At 37.1% G+C, this 23905-nt stretch overlaps 2 protein-coding genes across 3 annotated transcripts in view; both read left to right on the top strand.

Moving 5' to 3' along the window:
• LOC116446597 (collagen alpha-1(XXVIII) chain-like) overlaps positions 1–12502 on the top strand; it is a 32880-nt gene extending 20378 nt beyond the window's left edge. The window contains exons 23-36 of the mRNA XM_032114709.1: positions 310–378; positions 1422–1490; positions 1953–2021; positions 3382–3450; positions 4142–4210; positions 5069–5149; positions 6152–6187; positions 7331–7367; positions 7501–8058; positions 8716–8945; positions 9522–9609; positions 9693–9782; positions 11138–11326; positions 12411–12502. Of these exons, the coding sequence (XP_031970600.1) occupies positions 310–378; positions 1422–1490; positions 1953–2021; positions 3382–3450; positions 4142–4210; positions 5069–5149; positions 6152–6187; positions 7331–7367; positions 7501–8058; positions 8716–8945; positions 9522–9609; positions 9693–9782; positions 11138–11326; positions 12411–12502 (1746 nt within the window). The remainder of the gene's footprint in view (positions 1–309; positions 379–1421; positions 1491–1952; positions 2022–3381; positions 3451–4141; positions 4211–5068; positions 5150–6151; positions 6188–7330; positions 7368–7500; positions 8059–8715; positions 8946–9521; positions 9610–9692; positions 9783–11137; positions 11327–12410) is intronic.
• A 683-nt stretch (positions 12503–13185) lies between these two features.
• On the top strand, positions 13186–23874 carry BBS5 (Bardet-Biedl syndrome 5). 2 transcript variants are annotated; one of them, XM_032115142.1, is made up of 12 exons: positions 13186–13312; positions 14442–14524; positions 15352–15417; positions 16219–16268; positions 16797–16924; positions 17809–17944; positions 18943–19038; positions 19541–19603; positions 20321–20455; positions 20565–20648; positions 22336–22359; positions 22469–23874. In XM_032115142.1, the coding sequence occupies exons 1-12, from the start codon at positions 13251–13253 to the stop codon at positions 22568–22570; spliced, it is 1029 nt and encodes a 342-aa protein (XP_031971033.1). In that variant the 5' UTR covers positions 13186–13250; the 3' UTR covers positions 22571–23874. The 2 variants fall into 2 exon arrangements, with proteins under 2 accessions (XP_031971033.1, XP_031971034.1); XM_032115143.1 differs by lacking the exon at positions 20321–20455.
• Positions 23875–23905: the final 31 nt, after the last annotated feature.

Below are 23905 nucleotides of genomic sequence, written 5' to 3'. Positions count from 1 at the left end.
TGTTCCACAGGAATACAACTAAAGTAATTTCTTCTTATATATAGGCCACAAAAGACAACAGACAGAGCCCTCAAAAAATATTAAAATTAGTGACTTAGAAGCAAAAGGTCCTGTAAATCATGAGCACTATTAAATGTCACTGGTTTAGTCCAGGATTAAATAAACCTAAAAAAATTCACACAGTAAAATACATTAGCAGACAAACAGATAAAATCAAATTACAGTATATTTGCCACGTAACTTTCACGGAAAATTTCCTGCTAGCAATTGTCTTGGCATTTACTCAGCTGTTTTTCCTGCCTGCATCAGGGTGACCGAGGCCTTCCAGGACCCCCTGGGCCCTTTGGGCAAAAAGGAGATGGTTATCCTGGCCCACCTGTAAGTTTATCGATTTTTTTTTTTTTATGTACATTGGGAAGAAGTAAGTGCTACACCTAAGGGATTAGCCTCCATGTCTGACATGCTAGGAAAGATTTGCTGATCTAAAAGCCTAGAAAGCCTAAAACTCCTCAACTGTTGAAATGTACTTCAGCACAAAAGAAAAAGAAATCTCCCCCTGAAATAGCACAAGATCATCCGTTCCCCCACTTCTCTTGATTACACACTGTAACATATTCCAAGTGGGTTCTTTTTCCCCAAAGTATCACTGATCTTTCAATCAGTTCCCTCAAAATCTTCATGTAGGGTCCTGTCTTCTGCCCAACTGTACAAAACTTATTCCCAAACAGGAAAATACACTGTAGCTAAGCAGCTGGGCCCATATACATCCCAGAACCACTGAAAAAGCAATTACTGTGCAAAGAGCCAGAACTACCCTTCAAAGAGGCCTTTATTGGTAGATATAACCAATCCCTTCAAAAAGTATGCAAAGAGAAAAGGCTCCATCCTCTCCCTTCCCTGCACACGTATGCAATGCTGGCGTCACATATCCAGTCTGCTCATCAGTGTGCTCCACCAGCCCTGGCAGTTACCTGCCTGTGCAGTGAGGAAGTCTCAGAAAGACTGCTGGCTGCAGTCCAGGACTTTGGATCATACATGCTTGCATTTGCCTATGCTAAAGACAACAGGAAAAGTGAGGAACAAAAAATTAACAAATACCAACATGGAAATTGGAAATTGATTTGTACTGCTTTCTGATATTTTTGTGCAACCCAATGAAGAACTGCTTCTGCAACTGCCTCTCCAGATTAGACTCCTCTATCTTCAAACACATTCAAGCCCCTGGATGACATGCACTACACATGCAAATGCTACTGACACAACTTCTGGCATATCAGAGTAAAGTCTAACCAGTTGTAGACCACAGTGACCCCATTAAGAGATAAATATAGTCAAGATACTACCATATAAATATTAACAAATGCACGAAGTCAAGCTAGCTGTAAATTAAATTTATATCCTGTCTGTGTATATAATTTCAGGGCTTGCCAGGTCTCCCTGGGATTCCTGGTGAACAAGGCCCAGATGGAGTTGGACTACCAGGACCTAAGGTATAGACCTTAACTTCTAGAAAAGCAAATGCTTGTGTGTACTCTACTTCATGGAGATACAATTCCTACCTATAGGTCATAGTCAGAATACTTGTTTAATCCAGCTTTAAATTTGTTCTCGGTATATAAAAGGCAGATCTTTTTTGGCTTAGGTTTGTTCAGGTTTTTTTGGTTTGGGGAATCTGGAGTTCATTTTATAATATGGGACTTTTAATTCCTCTGTAACTGTGCATAATCGACTGCGCCTGTCTTGAGTATGTTCAGACAACTAGCCGCTGTTTATCCCCAATAACTTGCTTGTCCTGCCACCAATACTCTTGGGTTAGCATTATTTGGACTTGCACAGTGTGGTTCAATAGTTCTCTTCTCATTGTCTCATTTGAGTATAACAGACACTGGGAATTCCAGAGATTAATTAAACTTTGGTATTCACTACTTACTTCTTAAAGTATCGGTTTTCAGGGTGATCCTGGTAGTAGAGGACCAGCTGGCCCCCCCGGTTCCCCAGGAAAAGGCCTGCCAGGACCAAAAGTAAGATATTTAAACAATTACATCTCTCTTTGTCTAATTTCTAAAATAGGGGGGGAAAGTATACTATAAAAATGTGTGTCATGTATAGACATCTACATGTTTTCTGTCTTCACTGAAAACAACTAATCCAACAAATAGTCTTTATTTTGTAGAAAATCAAAAATATTTCTGGTGACTAGCCCTAAACCATAGCCTCCTTGTGGCTGCATATGATAAATGATAAAGTGATAACCTTGCAGTGAAGATCAGTGACAAGACATTTAGCTCCTGCAGGCATTAGCTGCAACTGAGTGGCAAAAATGTCTTCAGACCTAGCATTGGTCAGAATTAATGGCTGAGCAAGGACTTAGTAAGTCTTGCCTATACTATTGTTACAGCTATAGGCATTACTGTTAAGTTCTTCTGGGGTTAATTCCTCTTTTTTACTGTATAAATACAATAATCATCTAATAACCAGTATGAGGATCAATCCCTGCAAAAAGGATTATTTTTGTAATTATTTTGTAGCCATGACAAAGGCCCGAAAATAATTGTAACTATAAAAAGCCTCCATAATTGGAAACTCTTATGCTCCTACAGCTCAGTTTTAGAAATCCAGTGAATACAAAAGAACTGGTTTAGAATGTAAATATAAAGGAACCCAACAACGTCAAATGCAAAGATTATGCAACATAATAATGTGTTACCTGCACACTGTGGCTTATTGGTCCCTGAGATTCAGTTCCCATTGGCAGGAAGGCTGGGTCCAGAGAAAAGCAGTGGTGAAGCACCTCCTCAGGCCGTATTAGTCCCAAGGACTGGCATGTGCACAAGATCCTTACAAATGAGGAGACTGAGAATTTCATGCACAGTTACTAGAATAGCAGTATAGGCATAAAATTAATATGTACTATGTGGCTTTTGATTGCTTCCTGTGAATAACATGGAATGGGAACATCTTCTCTAGCATTCTTTTGAAAACTAGCTTATAAATTAGCAACAAATGTTTATTTGCAATGCCAGATTAGTATGTATGCCTATAGGTCTTACTGTGTAATGACAGCAAAAGATAAAAAACCAATAATAATCTTCTCTTAAATTTTAATTCAGTCCCCAATGTCCCACCAATACAATCCATCCTTCAATGCAGCACATATCTCTATCAGCAAGGTGATTCATGTTCTCTAAGTATTAAGCCAAGTGACTCCTTTGAAGGATAATCTGGATTTTAATAATATGATAAAGACCAAAAAGAGTCTTTTTCAGCTAAAGCAATCTTATTCTCACTACTTATAAAAAGACATGTTTGGTAGAGCAAGGACAAGAAATTACATGGCAGTATAACAATTTATTGTGTATTTTTATTATGAACATTCTCTAGGGAACCATAGGACGCCCAGGGCCACCTGGCTCTCTGGGACCTCCTGGAGAAGGTATTCAAGGAGCTAAGGTAAAAAGACTCAGTGTCTTCAGTATCTAACCTGAGCTGAGTGGTCAATCTGACCACCACAGTGTTAAGGAGATTTCACATTGTTTCTTACATGAACAGAGCCTTAGGCTAGAAAATGAGAAGGATAATGTGAGCACCTGTAAAGTATGTTTTGTCTACTGCTGCAAACTAGTCCAAGCATGTGTGCGCTGAGGAAAGAAGAATGAACTTTCATCAGTTAAAAATACCTTTACAAAATTAAAAATACCACTCCCTCAATTCTCATGCCTAAGGAGACAGTCTGAATTAGTTATGTCTACTACCACTCTATTCAGTAGAGAAAAAGCCTCCATCCTGAATCTGTGTGTACTATTAATTTTCCCTTGTAATATGCACAGTCAGATGAGACAGACTCAAAAGATAGTAATAAGAAAGGCAGAATGAGAAGGAATAAAATGGGATGGAAAGAGGAAAAAAATTAAAATTACAAGCAAATTAAAATTAAATCCAATAATGATCATGCACTTTTTCAATATTGTTTATCTTTATACTGAAGAAGTATTTGAGACATATAAGTTAGCTACTAAATTGTCTCAAGTGCCTCAAAATCCTTGTTAAAATGCAGTTTGAGAAACTTTCTCTTTGAACATTTTAAATTGCTGTGTGATGAATGATTACAAAGGGTTAATTTCACTACCTGGATTATCATTAGGGGGAACAAGGTATTCAAGGAATGCCAGGACCACGAGGTCCCCCTGGAGATGGGCTTCTGGGAGAGAAGGTATGATATCTAAATCAGAGATAATAGTGAGATAATGCCCTAGATGGAAGCCAACACACTCAAAATGCTCTTTTACAGTCAGTTCTCATTGAAGGCATGTGAATTCTGTGTAAAGAGAACCCCAGACACTAGAAGATTATATTATTATTAGAAGTTATATTGTTGTTAGAGGTTATACTATTATTTTATTATTAGCATAAATATAGATATTAGATGTTATAGAAGTTTTATTATTAGAATAAATATAATTATTAAATTTAATATCACTGCCTTTCACCCATGTGCTATGCAAAATTTTGGGACTACATCAGTGTTAAGAAAAAGAGAACTGTAGGTTGGAATCAATTTTTAGATGTGATCACAATGGCTCAGAAAGCCTGTACAAAGTCCCACAGTCTACTAAAAATCAAACCAAGAAGCACTAATACATATGTTTGCTAGGCCAAACACCTTTTCTGGGCCAAAAGGTTCTCAAAGTGATATTCCCATTATTCATTCCAATGACACCCTGGGATTTCTTTTCTATTTCGCTACTGTTATCTTATTTTTCTAAGACACAGATAATAATTTCCATCATGCAATATCCCATTAAACCCCTCAGTCTGCATGTAGTTGTTTGAGATGCTGCATTGTTCAAACCGCTTCAGGTATTTTTTCCCATAAAAAATGCTTAGCCAATACTACAAGTTATTAACAAAATTTACAAAACACCAATTTATTTAAATGATCTCTAACAAAGATTTCTAACTCATGTCAGAAGCTTAATGTGCATTTAACAAAGGCTACTACAGAGAAATTTGAAAAGTGTAACAAAAACTGACATATACTTTCTGTCTGCTTGCCACTGTGGTTTTAAAGGGAGATCGAGGAGCTACAGGTGACAAGGGGAAAAAAGGAGAAAAAGGTCATGTGGGTGACCCTGGTTTATCTGGAGAACCTGTGAGTAACTCAGGTTTATCACAGATGTTTTCTTAAACCACTTAAAAACAAAGTTGGGTTGTGTGTTCTTCTTTCTATTTAATTACATATAATCCGAAAAACTTAAGAAACTGAAACTATTAACCACTTTAAAAGCACAAAGACATTTACTTGATTTACTTGACATTACTTCCCACATGGATGTGGTTTCTTCCTTAAGGCAGTTGTCATGGTTTAATTTAGCCAGCAACTAAATAAATACTACAGAGCCACTCAATCATCTACCCCCACAGCGCTGGTGTGATGGGAAGGAGAATCAGAAAAAAAAGTGAAAAAACCCTAAACAAGCACAAGACTCATGGGCGTATATAAACCAGTCTAATAACTGAACCAAGGATAACCATAATCATAAAAAAGCCAGGTGATGCCCAATAAGATTGCTCACCACCTGCTGATCAATGCCCAGCCCATCCCTGAGCAGTGATCGGCCCCTCCCGGCCAACTCCCCCCAGTTTCTGCACTGAGTGTCACCTCCCACGCTATGGAATATCCCTTTGGCCGGTCCGGGTCAGCTGTCCTGGCCATGCTCCCCCCAGCTCCTTGTGCAGCTTCTCACTGATGGAGCATGGGAAACCGAAAAGTCCTTGGCTATGGGTAAGCACCACTTAGCAACAACCAAAACATCAGTGTGTTGTCAACATGATTCCCATAGCAAATCCTAAACACAGCACTGAACCAGCTACTAAGAAGGAAATTAACTCTATCCCAGCCAAAAGCAGGACAGCAGTGAAAGACAACTGACAATCAGTGATCCAGTGGGAGACTTGAGGTCATTCAATTCCCATAAACCACCTTAGGAGATTGCAGATACTACATGGACAAGGTGTTACCACAAGCACACTTTTTCTAGCTTAAGTTCCTATTGGCCAAATACTATTCTAATGATTGAATTGATGAAGTTGTATTCTGAATTACAATGTTACTATCTAATTGCAATAGCTTAATTAGCAATCACTGTTACAGGGCAAAACTGGACCAAAGGGAGACCAAGGCCTAACAGTAAGCAAATTCAATTATTTAAATCCCATTTCAGCAAAATACAAACAATACTAGATACTATCAGATAAAATGCAGCCAGTTAATTATTTTGGAAAGAGTTTTCTGATTAGAAGTGGTCTCAGTAACAATATAGAAAGAAACCAACTCAAAGATTTCTGACTTTTTCTCATCTTGTTTATGCTGAAATAGAATTAAAAGTCCCTGATGATTTTAGGTACTTTTCTGCTACATGTTCTTTTATAGCTAGTGTTAGATCACCCATGTGTGTACTTGCTGCAGGAAGGTTTCTTTGCAAGTATTTAAGAGAATAAAGAGCAAAGATCTTCAAACTTATCATGGTCTATCATGCTATGAACTTAATTATATTTCTGCTAAGCCTGAACCACATTTGACCCAAATTCAGTAAAGTATGTCAGCAAGTATATAAATACTAGTACAGTTTATGATGGAAGCTGAGCAGCAGTAGCAAAAGATTTTATTTGAAAGACTGACTCAATGCCAGATGAGTCCTGTCATGCACTTCAAAAAATATAACAAATTATTGCTCTAATATTAAAAACACTCTGTTCACATGTCACAGAAGCTATCATTTTTCTGAACAGACAGCTCTGAAGACAGCAGTTTTGGGGTATTTTGCTGATGAAGGCTGGGTAATAGAGAGGGCCAGGTACATCAAGGCTGACAACTCCCAATTCCATTCTGTATTGGTGCTGTGGCATATGTCAGCTCACTACAAGCAGTCCTACGCTTCCTAAGGTTGGGTCTATTTGTCTGCTCCCAGTGCATTTAAAAGGTATATCATATTATTCAGATGCTAAAATATTTGTGCCTTTCAGTTTTAAATAGAACAAATTTACCACAAAACATTTTTTAAAATAACAGTAGTTAATTGTTTCAGATAGAGATGTTAACGTGTCATCAAGTTATTGATTCTTGTATGCATATGAAATAGTTCATTGTAAAATGTGGAACTCATTCCCAGTTTTGAAGGAAAGGTTTGGAAGTTAAACAGTAAGATATTTCTAAGTCACTGTAGGACACAAATATTAATTATAAACAAAATCTTGTTAGTGTCAATATTATACCTCATTTGAAAGAGGCAAGTCATAAAATATTTTAATATTTAATGTTTTTCATATCCAGAGAGAAGACATAATTAAATTAATTAAAGAGATATGTGGTAAGTACTCAGGAAATCTTTATGTTCAGATTCTATATTTCGTTCATTACATTTGCATTCTTCTCTTTTCCAAAAGGACGCCAAATCAAGTCATTGTGACCTGTTTTTTTTTTTTTTTACTTTTCCTTTGTAGGTTGCAGTGTTAAATGTAAGGAAATTCCTATGGAGCTTGTATTTGTGATTGACAGTTCTGAGAGTGTGGGACCAGAAAATTTTGAGATTATCAAAGACTTTGTAATTGCTTTAGTAGACAGAGTAACTGTAGGCAGAAATGCTACCAGAATTGGCCTTGTGTTATACAGTTTAGAAGTTCGGCTAGAATTCGGTCTCAACAAGTATCCAACCCAGCAGGATGTTAAACGAGCAATCAGAAAAATGCAATACATGGGAGAAGGCACTTACACAGGAACTGCTATCCACAAAGCAACCCAGGAAGGATTTTCTGGTGCTCGAGCAGGGGTGCGGAAAGTAGCTATTGTGCTAACAGATGGCCAAACAGACAGGAGAGAAGCTGTAAAACTAGATCTTGTTGTTCGAGAGGCTCATGCAGCAAACATCGAAATGTATGCAATAGGAATCGTAAATACTTCAGATCCAACACAGGTTGAGTTTGTGCATGAGCTAAATCTGATTGCTTCAGACCCAGACAGAGAACACATGTATCTCATTGATGACTTTAACACCCTCTCAGGTGCGTTCATTCGAGTTTTATTCAGTCTTGTATCTGATGCTTCTCACAAAGGGGCAGGGTGGGGGAGAAGTATTATCTTTGTGAATATGTTTTGATGCTGATCAGGATTAGTTACAAGGTACAGAGTAATAGGAATCTAGAGATACAGATCCCCTTCTTTTACAGTGTCACATTATGGGGCAACATGCCAGCGGGGGGGATGTCACCCAGTCTAGGAAAACAGCTGCTTAAACAAGCTTTCTAAGATGAGTAAGTGCTCACGCACTGAAAATCTGCTGGACTGTAAATCAGAATGAAACCCATTGTCATAAATTCTACTTGCTCACTTCCCCTGGGAAATAACCCATTTTCACTTGGTTATTCACGTCAGCAAGAGAAGCAGTTATTTTCCCATTATCAGCTAGTAGTTGTTACTAAGCTTAAATGAACACCCTTACATAAGTTCATTGTATTTTCTACCACACAGAGGACATACTTGCTGGCAAATTTGTGACCAAAATAATCGATAGTCCAAAGAGTCTGGAATAATCTTCTTAGATGCATGTAAACAATGATAACATGTGTATTACAGACATATATAAGTAATCAAAATTCTAAAAATACATTGAATTCCTCAGTATGATAAGTTTTCTACTTTTTTTTTTTTTTTTTTAACAGCTCTGGAGTCCAAATTAGTCAATCAATTTTGTGAAGATGAGCATGGCACCTTAATATACAATCATAATGAAAACAGTGCAACTATAAATGGAGGATCCTTCCATTCAGTATCTCCAAGTTCTTTACATTACAACAATGTTAACAGACAATCACTTTCAGCACAGACACCTGGAGTATCTACAGTAGAAAGTCCTCTGAGTCTTGGCCATCTTCCTCAACCATTAGCTCCGGTATGAAAATTCAGCAGGCTTTAATGAGCAGAACTTTAAAATATGTATCTTTCTGTGCCACCTAATGTAATATATACCATTTCCCTTAATTTTCTACAGGACAGGTACTTGAACTTGGCATGCATAGAGCTGATTGTTCTGAGTAAGAGCTCTGATGTTGCATGCAGGCCATTAACTAATAGCTATAACTTATTCCTGATACTGTTACAAGGATTCCTTCATTTAACACAGTAATATTTGTGCCACAATGTGAATCATAACAATATTAAAAACAATTACACTGTTATAATTAAGTCTAAGAATAGCAATTGAACTCAATTTTAGATTATAATTTTAACTTTATTTATAAAGTTCTGTAAAGCTCAACTAAAAAAAAAAACATATATATCCCACATTTAGATATGACAACTTTCCTGGTAAACCAACCAGGTGAAGTAAAAATTCTGGTTCTTAACACTGAAGTCACGCTAAACAGAAAGAAAAAACATTAGAAAATCTGTAAGTCATGGAGGGCTTGTTCATTTTGAAACACTTCACAGTATCCGGAAAGAAAAAAAAATCAAATTCTTATTTCAGAGCAAAGTACCTCCTGTAGTATATGAAGCCTATGAAGAGGAACAAGATGAAGAAAAACAGCCAACCTTCCTAACAGTAGACACTAGAGGTATTTTTATTGTCATTGATTTCTTCATTTTAATTTTTGGTGATGAAAAATCAACATCTCATTCTGTTTATTTTCACCTGCAGCTGTGGTACCATTACTGTCATCTAAACAACCATTATCTGATAAAGTGATGACATCATCTCTTTCAACTATAGGCCCCACACCAAGACCCGGTGGGTTAAAGACCATAACCAGTTTTTCATTTTTTTCCCTCTTCTCCTGGTACGAACTTTTAATAAGGCTTTAAATCAGAGTACCTTTGTTCCATTCTCTGCAGATTTTGTGAATCTGTGATGTAGAAGAAAAGTCATTTCAGGATTTTATAGTTGCAGTTCTTGTCTTCCCAAGTTCCGGATCCCACCGCTCCCCTTAAAGCAAAAGCAAGGTTATCTATAACCTGAGAGGGAGCTTATAAGGGGCATCTAAAAACAGAATAATGCTCATTGAAGGTGGGCCAGTCAGCAGGTCATTCATCAGCCAAGGAGGGGCAGTCTGCAGAGGTGGGAGACTTCATTAAAGACACAGATAGTGAGTTCAGAATTGGACTGAAAGAATATATTTCTGTTTCAGAGGAGCAATAGGAAAAAACAGTGTTTAGTCATTTGAAGTATAATAATTAGCTGACTGCTTAAAGTGTTGGTTCTTTTCATGTGAAATGTTCAAATGTATTTTGGTCATCATTTGGGGGTTTTCAGTTCCAGTAATAGTGTATTATGATGGGAGCAACAGAAGACAGCAATAGAAACATGTTCTCATATTTCCTGGGAACAGTGGCATAACTTATTTGGTCTCTGGCACTAACTTTTTTTCAAAAAAGTAACAAGATACCAGTTGCAAAAGACAAAATATTAGTCACAACATTAAACTTCACAAAAAACTGTTTTCTATCTCATGGTATTATTAAAGTGAGACTAGATTAGTATCTCACAGTCCTCTAATCCATATCTGTAGCAGTCACCAGACCAACAAGCTTTACATTCAAACTTACATACATAATTACTATCATTTTATTAGATTAGTAGCACAAATATCTCACAAAAGCAAGGCAAAAGTTTTATATTCTTCTCAGTATTTTAACCTCTCTTCTTCCATACCACAAGAACTGATATACAGCAGAAGGATGCAGCAGATGCAAAAACAGCAGATGCACCTAGCTTACAGGTCTTTGGCTTACAATTTCAGGTTGCTCACAAGACTGGCTGCACTTAATCAGATTTCAAAATAATGTATTTCAAAATTATCATATTCACATTGTTTGCTCTTTTTGTATGTGGAGCTATAATACTATTATTTCTGGAATTACTAGAATCATGCCAGTAAAGGGGAACAGTTTATTGACTACTAAGATGCACTTATAACTTGCCTTCAATACTAACATCTTTAGAACTAAAAGAGAATCTTAAACTATCATATAAGATTAGCAGAAAAAAATAAAACAAAATCAGAGTTTTAAAGGTAAAGTCTATGGAATACAATTGACTTTTACAAACTGAATTGTTTCTATTCCTCTTTTTTCTTTTTATTTTAGAAAGTGTTGTGGACCTCCAGTGCAAGCTAAGGTTAGATCAAGGGCCATGCCGCGTTTATACAATAAGATGGTATTATGATAAAAAAGCCAATGCCTGCGCTCAGTTTTGGTATGGTGGCTGCGGTGGAAATGCAAACCGTTTTGAGACTGAAGAGGAATGTAGACAGGCTTGTGTATTTTTTTCTGGAGGTAGGAATTAGTCTCTACATTAAAAATGAGCAGGTTGAAGCTATTGATTATTTGGCTTTTTTATCAAGTATCTAGCACGATATCTAAAATCAAACCAATTAATTTATGGAATGCTAACTTTATGAAGGCATATGCCCACTAACTAAAACAAGTCTACCTATGCAAGCATACTTTAATACTTTTAGCATTTATTATATGACATTGTGATTATAACAAAATAGCAAATTTTCAGCAGTATCAAGAGTACAACATTTCCTTTTTTGCTCAGTTAGAGTACAACATTTCCTTTTTTACTCAGTTATAGTAAGACCAGTGTAGCATTTGCCATAGCAGTTGCCCTTCCTTCACCTAAATCTTAAAATACTACCATTGTACAGTCACTAACTAGACCTTATTTTAAACTACTTATATGGCTTTGGAAACCAATCCTTAGTCATTAGGTAATTTCTTCTCCCTTTGTTACAGAAATCTGATATTTGGCATGGATTCTGCAATGAAAACTTCACATCTTATAAGTGAAACTGTTCTCACAAATAGTATTTCACTATTTAAAGCATAAGATATCCATTTCCAAATTACATGCAGAGTACTACTGAGTACAGATAAATACAACAAATGCATCAAATTTTGGCCTATGTGCTCACTGGGTCACAGGACAGGAAGGTGGTTCAGTTCCTTCCCCACCTTTCCTAAACATATCACAGATACATTTAGTCCTTTTTTTTCCTGTAAACTCGCCTCAGTTTTTATTAACTAGCCAAGATCCATGACAATTACAGTTAAAACACATCCACAGATTTCTGTGAATGAATATACCAATAACTGGCACCACTGCATTGGGTTAGTTCATGTCTAAAGTAGTCCTTGTTATGTGTTCCTCTTCTGAAAGCCAAGCCTAATTTTTAAATGTATTTTAATATTTTCATCTTCCTTAGTTAACTATTTAAACTTACGTTCAAAACATTAAACACTGTCTGCCACTGTGATACTGCTTTTTACGTTTATGTCTGCCTGTATATGTTGCATTTTCTATAATATACCTTAAAGCTTGTTTATAATAAAACATTTCTGGTTTTACTGCCAGGACAGAAAATGGATAATGGTACCTTTACTGGACTAAAAACTTACCTCACAGCTAAATCACACTTACTGCGTCATATGTTTCAGATAATGTAACTGGATTTCTGCCACAGCCCTTAACAAGGCCAAACATCTCAGATTACCCACTCCTGTACATGAAACTCGATGCTCATTTTTGGTTGGATTTGGGCGGTTTGGGTTTTTTTCCTGAGCAAATGGTAACATCAAGCACATCAACAAAAAACAGAGTTTAGCCTCAACCAAAACACCCTCCACCCTTTCTGCTTGCAGAACCCTCAGCCCCTCTCCTGACACGTCCAGAGAGGACGAGGCACTTCCCACCTGCTGCTTTCTGATTTCGTACAGTTTGTGTCAGTTTCCAGATGGGTGCAACGGGGTCCTCTCCAACCCAGGGACAAGCTTTAGGGAAAGAACTATCAAAGGACAAGTTTCTTCTTAGGATTCTTTTTCGGAGTATTATTTTTTAAATTTGAAAGTGGTACGGCACTGCAATTAAAATTTAGATACAGTTTTCAAGTAATTTCAAATTAAAAATGACACATCCCATCTATTTTAAAATAAACCCAAAACCACCAAACAAACACCCACCCCGGAAATCGCCAGGGCTGAAGGCTGCATTAGCGAGAACGCGAGCCTCTCTCAGGTTTTGGGTTTCAGCGCCTCAGATGAGCCGGGGGAGGAGCCAGGGCGGGCGGGAGTGCGCGTGCGCTCCCCACGTGCAGCACCGCAGCCAATCCCGGCCGCCGCGGGAGCGCGAGACCGCCCCTCCTCCCACAGCCCGTTGCCAGGGCGGCGCGCGGACTCGTCGTGGCGGGTGGCGGCTATGAGCGGGGTACTGGACGTGCTGTGGGAGGACCGGGATGTCCGCTTCGACATCTCCCCGCAGTGAGTGTCCGTGTCCCGGCCCTGCCCTCACAGCGGCGCTCTCGGGCCCGCCCGGCGCCGACAGGCTGCGGGCTGAACACTCCCTCTGCAGGTGGAGGCCGACCGCCATTATCGGCGCGGTGCATGCCGGGAGCGCCGCGCTGTGGCGGCGCGGGAAGAGCGAGTTCACCTGGCGGAGCGGGGCGCGGGAGGGCGGGCACGGCTTCATGGGTGGGGCCCACTCACCGTTTCCAATCTATAAAAAGAAAACAAAATAAAAGATTGGACACTGGAAGAGTGAGGGAAGGGTATATATTTTTTCCAGCTCAGCTTTTCTTGCACTGAGAAGTATAGCCAAACTGAAGGCGTGTGTCTGCGGGGACGGTGGCACTCATGGTTACCAGGACTTGGCGTCCCTGCCGTGGAGTTAGCATCCTCCTCAGGGAACAGGGCGGTGGCTGTGCAGTATTTCACGAAACTCTGTCTTTATAATACATTTTGTTTCTGTCATGCCATGCATGAAGAGCTTTGGCTGCTTTTGACAATACGATTAAAATACAGCAAAAATTCCTACTACATTTGTTGTTATGTAATTAAGCGGTTAGAACAGTTAAATGAAGCAAAATAATAATATAAACAAATAAATAGAAGACCTCACAAAAAAACCAAACCAAAGAGCAAACCACACCCTTTGTGGAAAATTTAGCTGAGCGTTTCATATGTCCTTATACATAAGATATTTCTTTTGCTGGCATTTCTTCTTTCCTGAGCCTACTTCCACTCCTTGTGACCTGAAAGTACAAGAGGCAATAAATTCTATCCTCTAAAAATTATGTGAATGCAAGTGGTTTTTTTCTTTTCCCTCCAATTTCCATACACTTTCTCCTTATTTTGGAGTATAGTTTTCTTGGCCACACTTGCTACATATTTATTTATTGTTATGATTTAATGATAATGATATTAATATTTTTAATCTCTGAGATGTAGTGCTAATTTCAGGTATGTAAAGTTGATTTGTATGTATGTATGCATATGTGGATTTTTCACTGCATGACGTACTGAGCAGAAAACAGAGGAAAGTGAAGTAGGGAAATAGAAATGGCCTTATTTTTGCAAGATAAATCAGATTATTTTTCCTTTTTTTTTTTAGACAAATGAAAATGAGACCTGGAGAGGTCCTTATAGACTGCTTAGAGTCTGTTGAAGATACCAAAGGAAACAATGGAGACAGAGGTAACTGCATACTCAGGGAAATTGTAAATTTTCTACTGTTTAACCTGTGTAGGTTCATGAAAGCCTGGTCAGGTTTCCATTGAACTCAGTATCAGTGCTCTGTTGCACAGAAGAGATCCTGCTTGTTTCATAGATCTGCCTCAGAGTGTTTTCAGACAGGATCTCCTAAAGTTGTAGGAAAGTGATTCTTGTCTCAGAATTTGTTTAGAATTGAAAGCCTTGCAAGAATAATCCATTTATAAACAGTGTGATGCTGTTCTGCCGTAATCCTCTTTAATGCTCAATTTTTCCCAGGCTGTTTTTAACTGAATTAGTAAGGAATATGTAGTGGCAGGGGCTAAAGCTGCCAGCATGCTGAGATGACCCTTCTGGGGCTTGGATGTGCTGCTCTACAGGGTACAGAATGGAATAAATTTGCATATGACAAAGGGGTGAGGTTATTCCTGAAGACAGCTGTGATAGTTAACTCACTGCCTTCCCCTTCTCCCCAGAGCAGTTCTGCACTGATTGTGTCTACATTTTTACTATAAGCATCTGGATTGAAATCAATAACTGTTCTTGGTTTGATTTTGAGGAATGCTGGTATATATTAGAGGTTGTTTCATTTGTTCCTTGTTGGATTTTCTCTCCCAGCATTTAAGAAAAAAATGTGTTTAGTGGTTTAGTGATTTTTCTGGTGGGGTGTCCTGTGCTTTTTGTCTTTTTCCTGTCAAGGGGAAGGAATATTCTGTTGTTTCAAAACTAAAGGTAAATATATGTAACAGAACAGAACATTCCAATTAATGGAATTTATTTAGATTTAAAATATCTATACTCTTCATCTCCAGGCCGACTGCTTGTGACAAATTTGCGGATCATTTGGCGCTCACTGTCGTTGCCCAGAGTCAATCTCTGTAAGTATTACCTTTTGTTTTCTTTTATGGTGGCGTGCTATTCCTTCACAAAGTATTGATTTCAGTACAGAATACTGAAGTATAATTGTGTTGCTCTGTTACTAATGAATCTATTTATAATATAGGAACTGAGGTGATAATTCATAGAAAAATAGTAATATTCAATATTCGATGTTAATGTCTTGGAAAATAAGCTGAAGAGTTCTTCAGATGTATTTTTCATTTGGCTGATGTGGGATTCATTTTATTTTTTAGAAAGAAACAGAAGTTTCAGCTTCATCATACATTGCTTTAATTGTACCTCTTGTTGCCACCTGTTTATTCGCCTTCTGCATTTTTCTATTTACTCTCCACAAGTACCTGCCTTTCCAATTTTAGTGTTGTAAACTCTGAATAAGTGTCTCACTTTAACTGTATGAGTAGCTAGCGGTCTGCTCGTATTTAATTTAATGTGCTGAAACAGGGGCAGGATGCAGTTACTTTGTACCCCAGTTATTTCCAGTACTCAGTGGGGAATCCCCTTCTGTGGAAATATTTATTGGATTGGACTGTACACTGAGCAGACAGACAGGGTTGGTCCAGGTTTGAGAGCAGCACTTGACCAAACCACCTCCCAAGATCCTTTCCAGCTTAAATTAGTCTTCAGTGTTGTGATAAGAACCCAGAGGATTAACCACAAGGTGTAATTCTCACAAATAGCATCCACAGCTGTGCTATAAAATTCAGTAATGTCCTTTGTAATTTTGACTCTTATTTTTCTTGTTTTCAAAACAATGTTTTTTTTCTCCCCTGACTTTTAAGCTGTCGGTTACAACTGTGTTATAAATATAACTACAAGAACTGCCAACTCAGTAAGTTCCAAAAAATACTTTTAAAAATAATAAAATAAGTTGTAATTAGTTGTTTATACTTACTGCACTATATCAACAATAATCTGAAAGTTTACTTGCAAGATCAGTAATAGAATAGTAACAAAAGTTTAATCTTAAAAGTGTAGAGCTCTCAAATACATAGCTTGAATGGAATTACATGCAACTGTGAAGCTATTTGTTTGACTTGCTGCAAAGAACTAGCAGGAAGATGCTGTAGATTTCCTGGGCAACCACATGATAACAAAACCAAAAATACTGGTTCAGTCATGATATTGCAAATGTATAGCAGGCAGGCTTCATTAGTTTTACTGTTGGTGGAACTGCTAGTTTATCGAAAAGAAAAATAAGTTCAGTTGAAGACAGCAGTAGATCAGTGGTAGAATCAGGATTACACCTCCATATACTCTATTTAAAACAATAACTTAGACAATATCTGAAGAATATTTATTATTTGTACAATCAAGCTACTATACTGACAAAATGTAAAATTTCATTTTTCCCTTACAGAAATTACGAGGGCAGACAGAAGCTCTGTATATATTGACTAAATGTAACAATACTCGGTTTGAGTTCATATTTACCAATGTTGTTCCTGGAAGTCCCAGACTCTTCACTTCAGTTATTGCTGTGCACAGGTAGTGTACTTAAAACAGTGTTTGATCAATGACTCAAATATGGGGGGTTACAACTGCTGATAGACACAGTATATGACTGTCCATATTCAACATTCAGAAAACTTTCCCAAAAGAGAACAATGTCTGGAAGGAGAGGGGAGAATGATCACAAATTTTAGTAGACAACTGCACATAATGACAACTAATCTGTATTTATACTAGTTATTGAACACAATTCATACACCTTGTGTGTATAAACTATCTGAACAAATAAAAGCACAGAGGAGCTAATTTCAGTGTGCATTTTCAAGATACGATTTCTGTCAGTAATAATTCCCTGTAATTTCAGACCATGTAAAGGAAATGAAGAGTTAAATCCTGGTCAGAACTCTTAGTCAACTATAAAACAGTGTATGCTTCCCACCTAAGGACAAGTCATCTGAATGAATGTGTGCATAATACATTACCATAGGTGTCTAAGAGCTATGGAATACTGACATATATACTGGATGTTTGTGACTTAACTGGCACTGAGAAATAAAGGATTGTTAATGTCCATGCTATGTAGAGCATGGGACCCAGGAAACTCCAGGAAACTTAGGCTTTGCAACAGAGGCTGGGTGATGGCTGTCTTAAGGAAAAGGAAGAAATAGTATAGACATGAACAATACAAGAGATCAAAAAGTTGTTAAAAACCCCTTTTAAGTTTAAAGATAATTTCATTAAGGAAAACTAGAATATAATTTAGTATGTTGAAAAAGTTTTGGTAGTACTCTCACTTTTGGGCAATGTGGTGATAAGAAAAGCTGAAAATATACATTTCGTATCTGCATTAAAACAAAAAGTAAAGATAATAGAAAAACTGAACTATGTATGAACTAGTGTGTATCTTTTATTTTTTGCAGAGCTTATGAAACTTCCAAAATGTATCGTGATCTGAAGCTGAGAAGTGCATTGATTCAAAACAAGCAACTGAGATTGTTACCACAGGAACAAATATATGATAAAGTCAATGGAGTTTGGAATTTATCAAGTGACCAGGTATAGTGAAGAATCAGAGTGCATTTACTACAGAAAAGTTAAAATGTTTCAGCTTCCATGTAGCAATTGTACTAACATAGTTTTGTAACCTCCAAGGGATTACCCTTAGTGCTGTTCATCAGCTGATGCATGCAGAGAAACTGATGCCATTTGCTACTCGATACAACAAAATCTCCTTTTGCAACCTGAAGTCTACATGACCTGGCTAATATGCAAGGAACTAAATATACAGTTTCTGTTAAAAAGATATATTTATGAGTCTAAAGCTTTGTATGATTCTGAAGGAAAATCACCTTTCTGAAGTGCTCTGCTGAATGTTTGTATGTTTACATACAGCTTTGACTAAGCAGTATTAAGATTATATTGTCTTTTGTTTAGTGGAAATCGAAAATATTGGAAAGGAATCTGTGTCTTAAAACAAGAAAAGATAAAAGACTTTAAGATAAAAATAGAAAACATTTATTATTTTACAGGGCATTAGTTGCAAGCATATCCCGGAGCAGTGAAACAAAACAGGAGCTGATATTTCTGTCTGTGCAATTTTAGTCCAGAATAGAAATATGATCCACCCTCACAAGCTAAAAAGTTCTTTCCTCTACATCCCTTGGCACACATCTCCTCAATTACCTAAGTTTAACCCACATGCCATTATACTTACAGTTTATGCCAATTCCAGATCTGTACAGTTAATAACGCTCAGATGGCTTCATGTATTCCCATGAGGTTGGCTGGGCTGTGACTTGATCCAGCCTTGCTGCAGTAGTAGGAACTCCCAGCTATTTTCATTACTCAGGTTCTGTAGCCTTTAAAGATTGGATCCTGCTTCCTTGCAATCAATAGAAACATTTCGACTGGGTTTGGTAGGGAAGAATCAGGCTTTTAGTGAATTAAATATGAAGCTGTACCTTGCTTATGTGTAAATGGATAGCAATAATCATCGCATTTGGGAAAAAAACTCTGTACTTAAAAGCAATGCTAACATGCCTTTTCTTTAATAGGGAAATTTGGGAACATTTTTTATTACTAATGTGAGAATAGTTTGGCATGCAAATATGAACGACAGCTTTAATGTCAGCATACCATATCTACAAATTGTAAGTATCTTACAACCACCATTTTCAAAATTAAACAGCATATGCTCAGGTCTTTAGTTAAAACTCCCAGCTCACCAAAATTTTATTTCATATCCCACATTCAGGGAGGAATTTAGCCTTACCAGCATCAACCGCAGGGTACATTTTCTTTTCTGTCCAGATTAGTTGGGGAATTTCATGGACAGGTACAGGTGTTGAAAATGGCTTGTATTTCAAATTTTTTAAGTATTTATTCTGATGCTTCATGCCACCTACATACACTGGGAATAATGATCTGTGAACCTGATGTTCAGAAATTTACTGTTACCACTTCTAATAAAACACTTCTTCTTGAGTTTTCAGGGGTTCCGATTTGTAATGGTAAATGGGAGGGAATGCTGGTAGCCAAGCTTCCAGAGCCAGTAACTGTAATTATTACAGTGTAAAAAACCAAACTGCAACAAAGAGATTTTCATCCAGTACTTACAAAATTTTTAACAGTGTTATACCTCTTCATCATTAGCGTTCAATAAAAATGAGAGACTCCAAGTTTGGTTTGGCACTTGTGATAGAGAGTTCTCAGCAGGTAAGAAGCTTTAGTAGCCTTTTTATATTGATTACATTTTTATATACAATATTTCTCTAATTTTGAAATGTTATGGGTATATTTTTAAGGTACATAAGAGCATTCCTTCTGTGTGGCCTTTTGAAAACTTTAGAAAAATTCTCTTTGCACTTCTTCAAGTGTATGTTAGGGTCAATATGGCTATTGGGAGTTACAGTTTCTCTAAGCAAAGCAACAATAGGCCAGCATGACTAGCTTATAACTGTCAAATACACTGTCTTCTGACAGATTATCTTTGGGATCTAACTAATTATCTTTGGGATCTGTACTTAATTAAGACCACTCTTTTAAATCTTCATTATTTCTGTGTATCTGAAAGCTGCTTTAGTAACAACATCAAGACCTAACAGACTAAACATTTGCTGGGAATCAATTGTTAATATCACTTCTGAATTTATCCTGCTCTTGTTTGCTTGTGGTTTTTTGTAAAAGGAGTTTGTTCCCCGTGTATATAATGGGCTAACAGTTAAAAGCTTATCTACCTCATAGAGAAGCATTGTCATTGTTTTTATTTCACCCATGATTCAAGTGGCAGAATGAAAAAAGATAATATCAAAGATAATGTTTTCTCAGCAAGCTGAAAATTGCTATCATTAAACTGGAAATCACTATCAAGGAGAAAAAAACTGTTTAAAAATAAGACTAATAAACGGATGTTGTCTTTTTTCTGTTATATAGAGTGGAGGATATGTACTTGGTTTTAAAATAGACCCTGTAGAGAAACTACAGGAGGCAGTGAAAGAGATTAATTCACTTCACAAAGTTTATTCAGCTAATCCTATATTTGGAGTGGATTATGAAATGGAAGAAAAGGTACTCCATTTATTTATTTTAAATTAGATACAATACTGTTAGCAGTAATAAAAATATATTAAACATATTAGATATGTGAATTTACTTACTAGAGTGTTTTAATTTACAGCCTCAACCCCTTGAAGACCTAACAGTGGAGCAGGTTCCAGATGATGTGGAAATAGAATCTGATGAACATACAGATGCTTTTGTGGTAAGTGGCTCCACAAAAACCAGAAAAATAGAATCATTCTTGTTTGATTATTCAGATTTAAGCAACATACAGCTGTAATCCTCTATTAAAGATAAGCTGCAACTGTACTTTCTATATTTAAAACACATCTACATGCCTTTTATTAAACATCCTGATTATTACAGGAATTTATTCTGTGTATGAATTTTTAATTTAAGAGCAAACTATTATTCAAAATGAATAGTAGTAGATATTTAGAATAATAGTGGCATGTAATTTCTCAATACATTAAAATTAGGAATAGCTTGAAAATCAGCAGTATAATATAATCAGATATAATATATTAAAGCAAGTCTTCCTTCTCTTGGAAGAGACAAATAGATGGTGAGATCTATATGCTCAACGTTTATCTAAGATTCAAACTTGAAAGTTTTTTAGAAAGGCAGCAATAATTTTGTATTACTATGTCTCCCAGTATTTCAGGAAAGCTTACTTTAAAATGCCTTAGGTTGCTTGATGACCCTCTTTCCACGAATTTCCAAACTTAGCGTGCAGCTCAGTAACACCTGGCTCCATTATTCACTGCAAGGGTAGATGGCACGTGTTTTCAAATGTTAGCCATGGTGCATTGACAATTGACATATTTTCTTACCAGTCTCTGAAATTTGGTAAATTAGCAGGGCTAACACCAGTGTTATTTCCACTCCTTTTAATTTTGCAGTCTTTTACTAACACAGATAAACTCTTGTTTTCTCCTTTCCCTCTTTCCTAGCATTTTGCCTTTTTTCTTTTCATTTTTGCACATTTTTATTCAATCTGCAGCATATTTGAAGACATACCTTTTCCTTAAATGGAGATCTGTTTGCTCTGTTGGTGCCTTTTTCACCTGAATTAAATAACTGAGCTTTTTATATTCTCAAACTAAAACTGGAAGCTGAATATGGTTAGAAGGTTGCTGTAAGAGACAGAGGTTGCCCAGGAAGGAGTGGCTACACACCAGTATTCCACAACACTTGACACTGCAGGAAAGCGCTTTCTTTGCTGCCTCTCACCAGTCCACACTGGCAGCTGAAGCAAGATTGGGCTCTTTTTGGTAAATAAGATCTAGAATCTGCTGGTCCAGAGATTTCCAGAGCTGTGAATATTTTCTGATATCTGATGAGTTTGAGCCTTCATTACCGCACACACAGAATGGGAAAGATGATATCTCTTCCCACGTCTCTTACTTGTTGAGGTGTTCTATTACTCCATGTTCATTTCTTAGACTGAATATGATGTTAACTGAATTTTTATATTACACATTTTAAGCAAGTTTTTGATGTTGAGTAGTAAATGCTGCTGCATATAAGGCAAAAAAATATCAGGATGCTGTCGGTTTGTCTTCATACTAACATTCCCTGTAAAGTGTTTGTCGGTGTAACAAATGTAATATGAAAATGTTACCATTTAAAAAATCTTTATTATGATGGAAAATTCTAAGATTGGTATTTAATGAAAAATACCATAATCCAGTGGTATGTAATCTGTAATCCAAAGCAGAAACTCCTGTTAGAACTCTTTTGTAAATTATTTTAACATAGAAGTAAAACCCTTATAGACTGGATTGTTGTGGAAGACCTACCCAATACAGTTTTGACCCCAAGGAATTATGAGCAGATGTGAATTTTAGACTTCTTTTTTCAAGGTTCTTTTTTGTTTTCCTTTGCAGGCTTACTTTGCTGATGAAAACAAGGTAAGGAGATTTTTTTCATACTATCACATTCAGGTTGTTAAAATGGGATAATGAAATTAAAAAGTGCTTTCTGCTTTATTTTCTCTCGTATCTCATGCATTCAAAAAAGCAACACGATCGGGAGCCTGTTTTTTCAGAAGAACTGGGACTTGCAATAGAGAAGCTAAAGGACGGATTCACACTCCAGGGACTCTGGGAAGTAATGACCTGATTTAGATTGGCACATGTTTGTTTCCTAAGCAAGGAGAAACTCTTGGTTCTTGCTGGATTTAGATCTGTAGAAGATAATTTAGAAATATCGGAATAGCAGAGAAAGAACATGCCAAAGCTAAAGAGCAGGCAAATATTATATAATAAGCCCCAGGCTATGTCATAAAAGAAAGATTATTCAAAAACCTTGTATGCTTAAAGGCTTTGCATTTCTTCTGCTGCCTCTAAGCAGTGGGAGGACAGCCACTCTGTAAGGCAGGCAGGGCGGGGTGCAGCTGCTGGGGGAAGCGCTGCCCCCTGCAGGCCCCCCTCGGTCACGGCTGTAAGGACCTGTGAATTCCCTCTGCCTGTCAGACTGGGAGCACCTTGGAGTCCCTCTGCACAACGGCATGGCAGTGCCATTTGACACACTTGTAACCTCCGCTGTTTTCAAGATTGTCCTTTTTCTCCCTCCCCTGACAACACGAGAGTTGGTCGTGGTGTTTCAGACCCCATTTTATACAACTTCATGGCTCCTGTGTTTATGTATTGCGCTTTGGCTGCCAGGACCAGGCACTGATTGCCATTTTACATAGCACTATGTCAGAAAAGGAAGCCTCCTCTTTTTCTGCACATGGAGACCACTGTTTGAGACAGGGCAGTGTGAGGTATGCAGTTTGACACTCAATTTCAAGTATTCATGTATTTATACAGAGTGATGTACTTTCCCATAATGATTATGTTTGAATTAAATTTCCATAACTTGTTTAATGATTTGCAACACAGAAACATTTTGTACGTAGGCATATTGGCTGTGTTATTGATAGCTTTAAGAAAAAGCAGTTCTGTTCCAAATAATAGCTTTCATGTCTCATAATTTTGCTAAATATTCAGCACTTATCATTCCTAGTATTTAATTATAATCCAGATATGCTCATACAGTTGTTGTTTGTTCGTTTGTTTTTGCTAGAGCACTTTTTTAAGCAATGATCTAGAAAAAAATGCACATGCAAATAGCTTCTGTGTGTGAGTCATTAGACCTTTTATGATGTTATGTGTTATAGAGGAATGAGTCATTTATTGTTTAAAGGAAGACACAGCTGTTACGTTTTCTAGTGAGATAAAACCTCTGTGCTGTTTTCTATAAATGGAAAAAGTCAAATGAGCTCTCCTCTCAGCTGTTATTTCAGCAGCTGACTGTTAAAGTAACTGTGGTGTGAATGTAATACTGGTGTTTGTAGAAAACCTTTCAAGGTATATGTTTTAATGAAATACTACCTATATTGAAAAGCAGTCGTTATTTCAATAAACTTTGATAATACTATATATTGTTGTAGATCTTGCATTCAAGTAGTTG

Source organism: Corvus moneduloides, chromosome 7 (assembly GCF_009650955.1).
Source record: "Corvus moneduloides isolate bCorMon1 chromosome 7, bCorMon1.pri, whole genome shotgun sequence".
NCBI classification, from domain to species: Eukaryota; Metazoa; Chordata; class Aves; order Passeriformes; family Corvidae; genus Corvus; species Corvus moneduloides.
The sequence above is the reverse complement of the archived record's forward strand: the minus strand, read 5'-3'. Positions and strand labels throughout refer to the sequence as shown.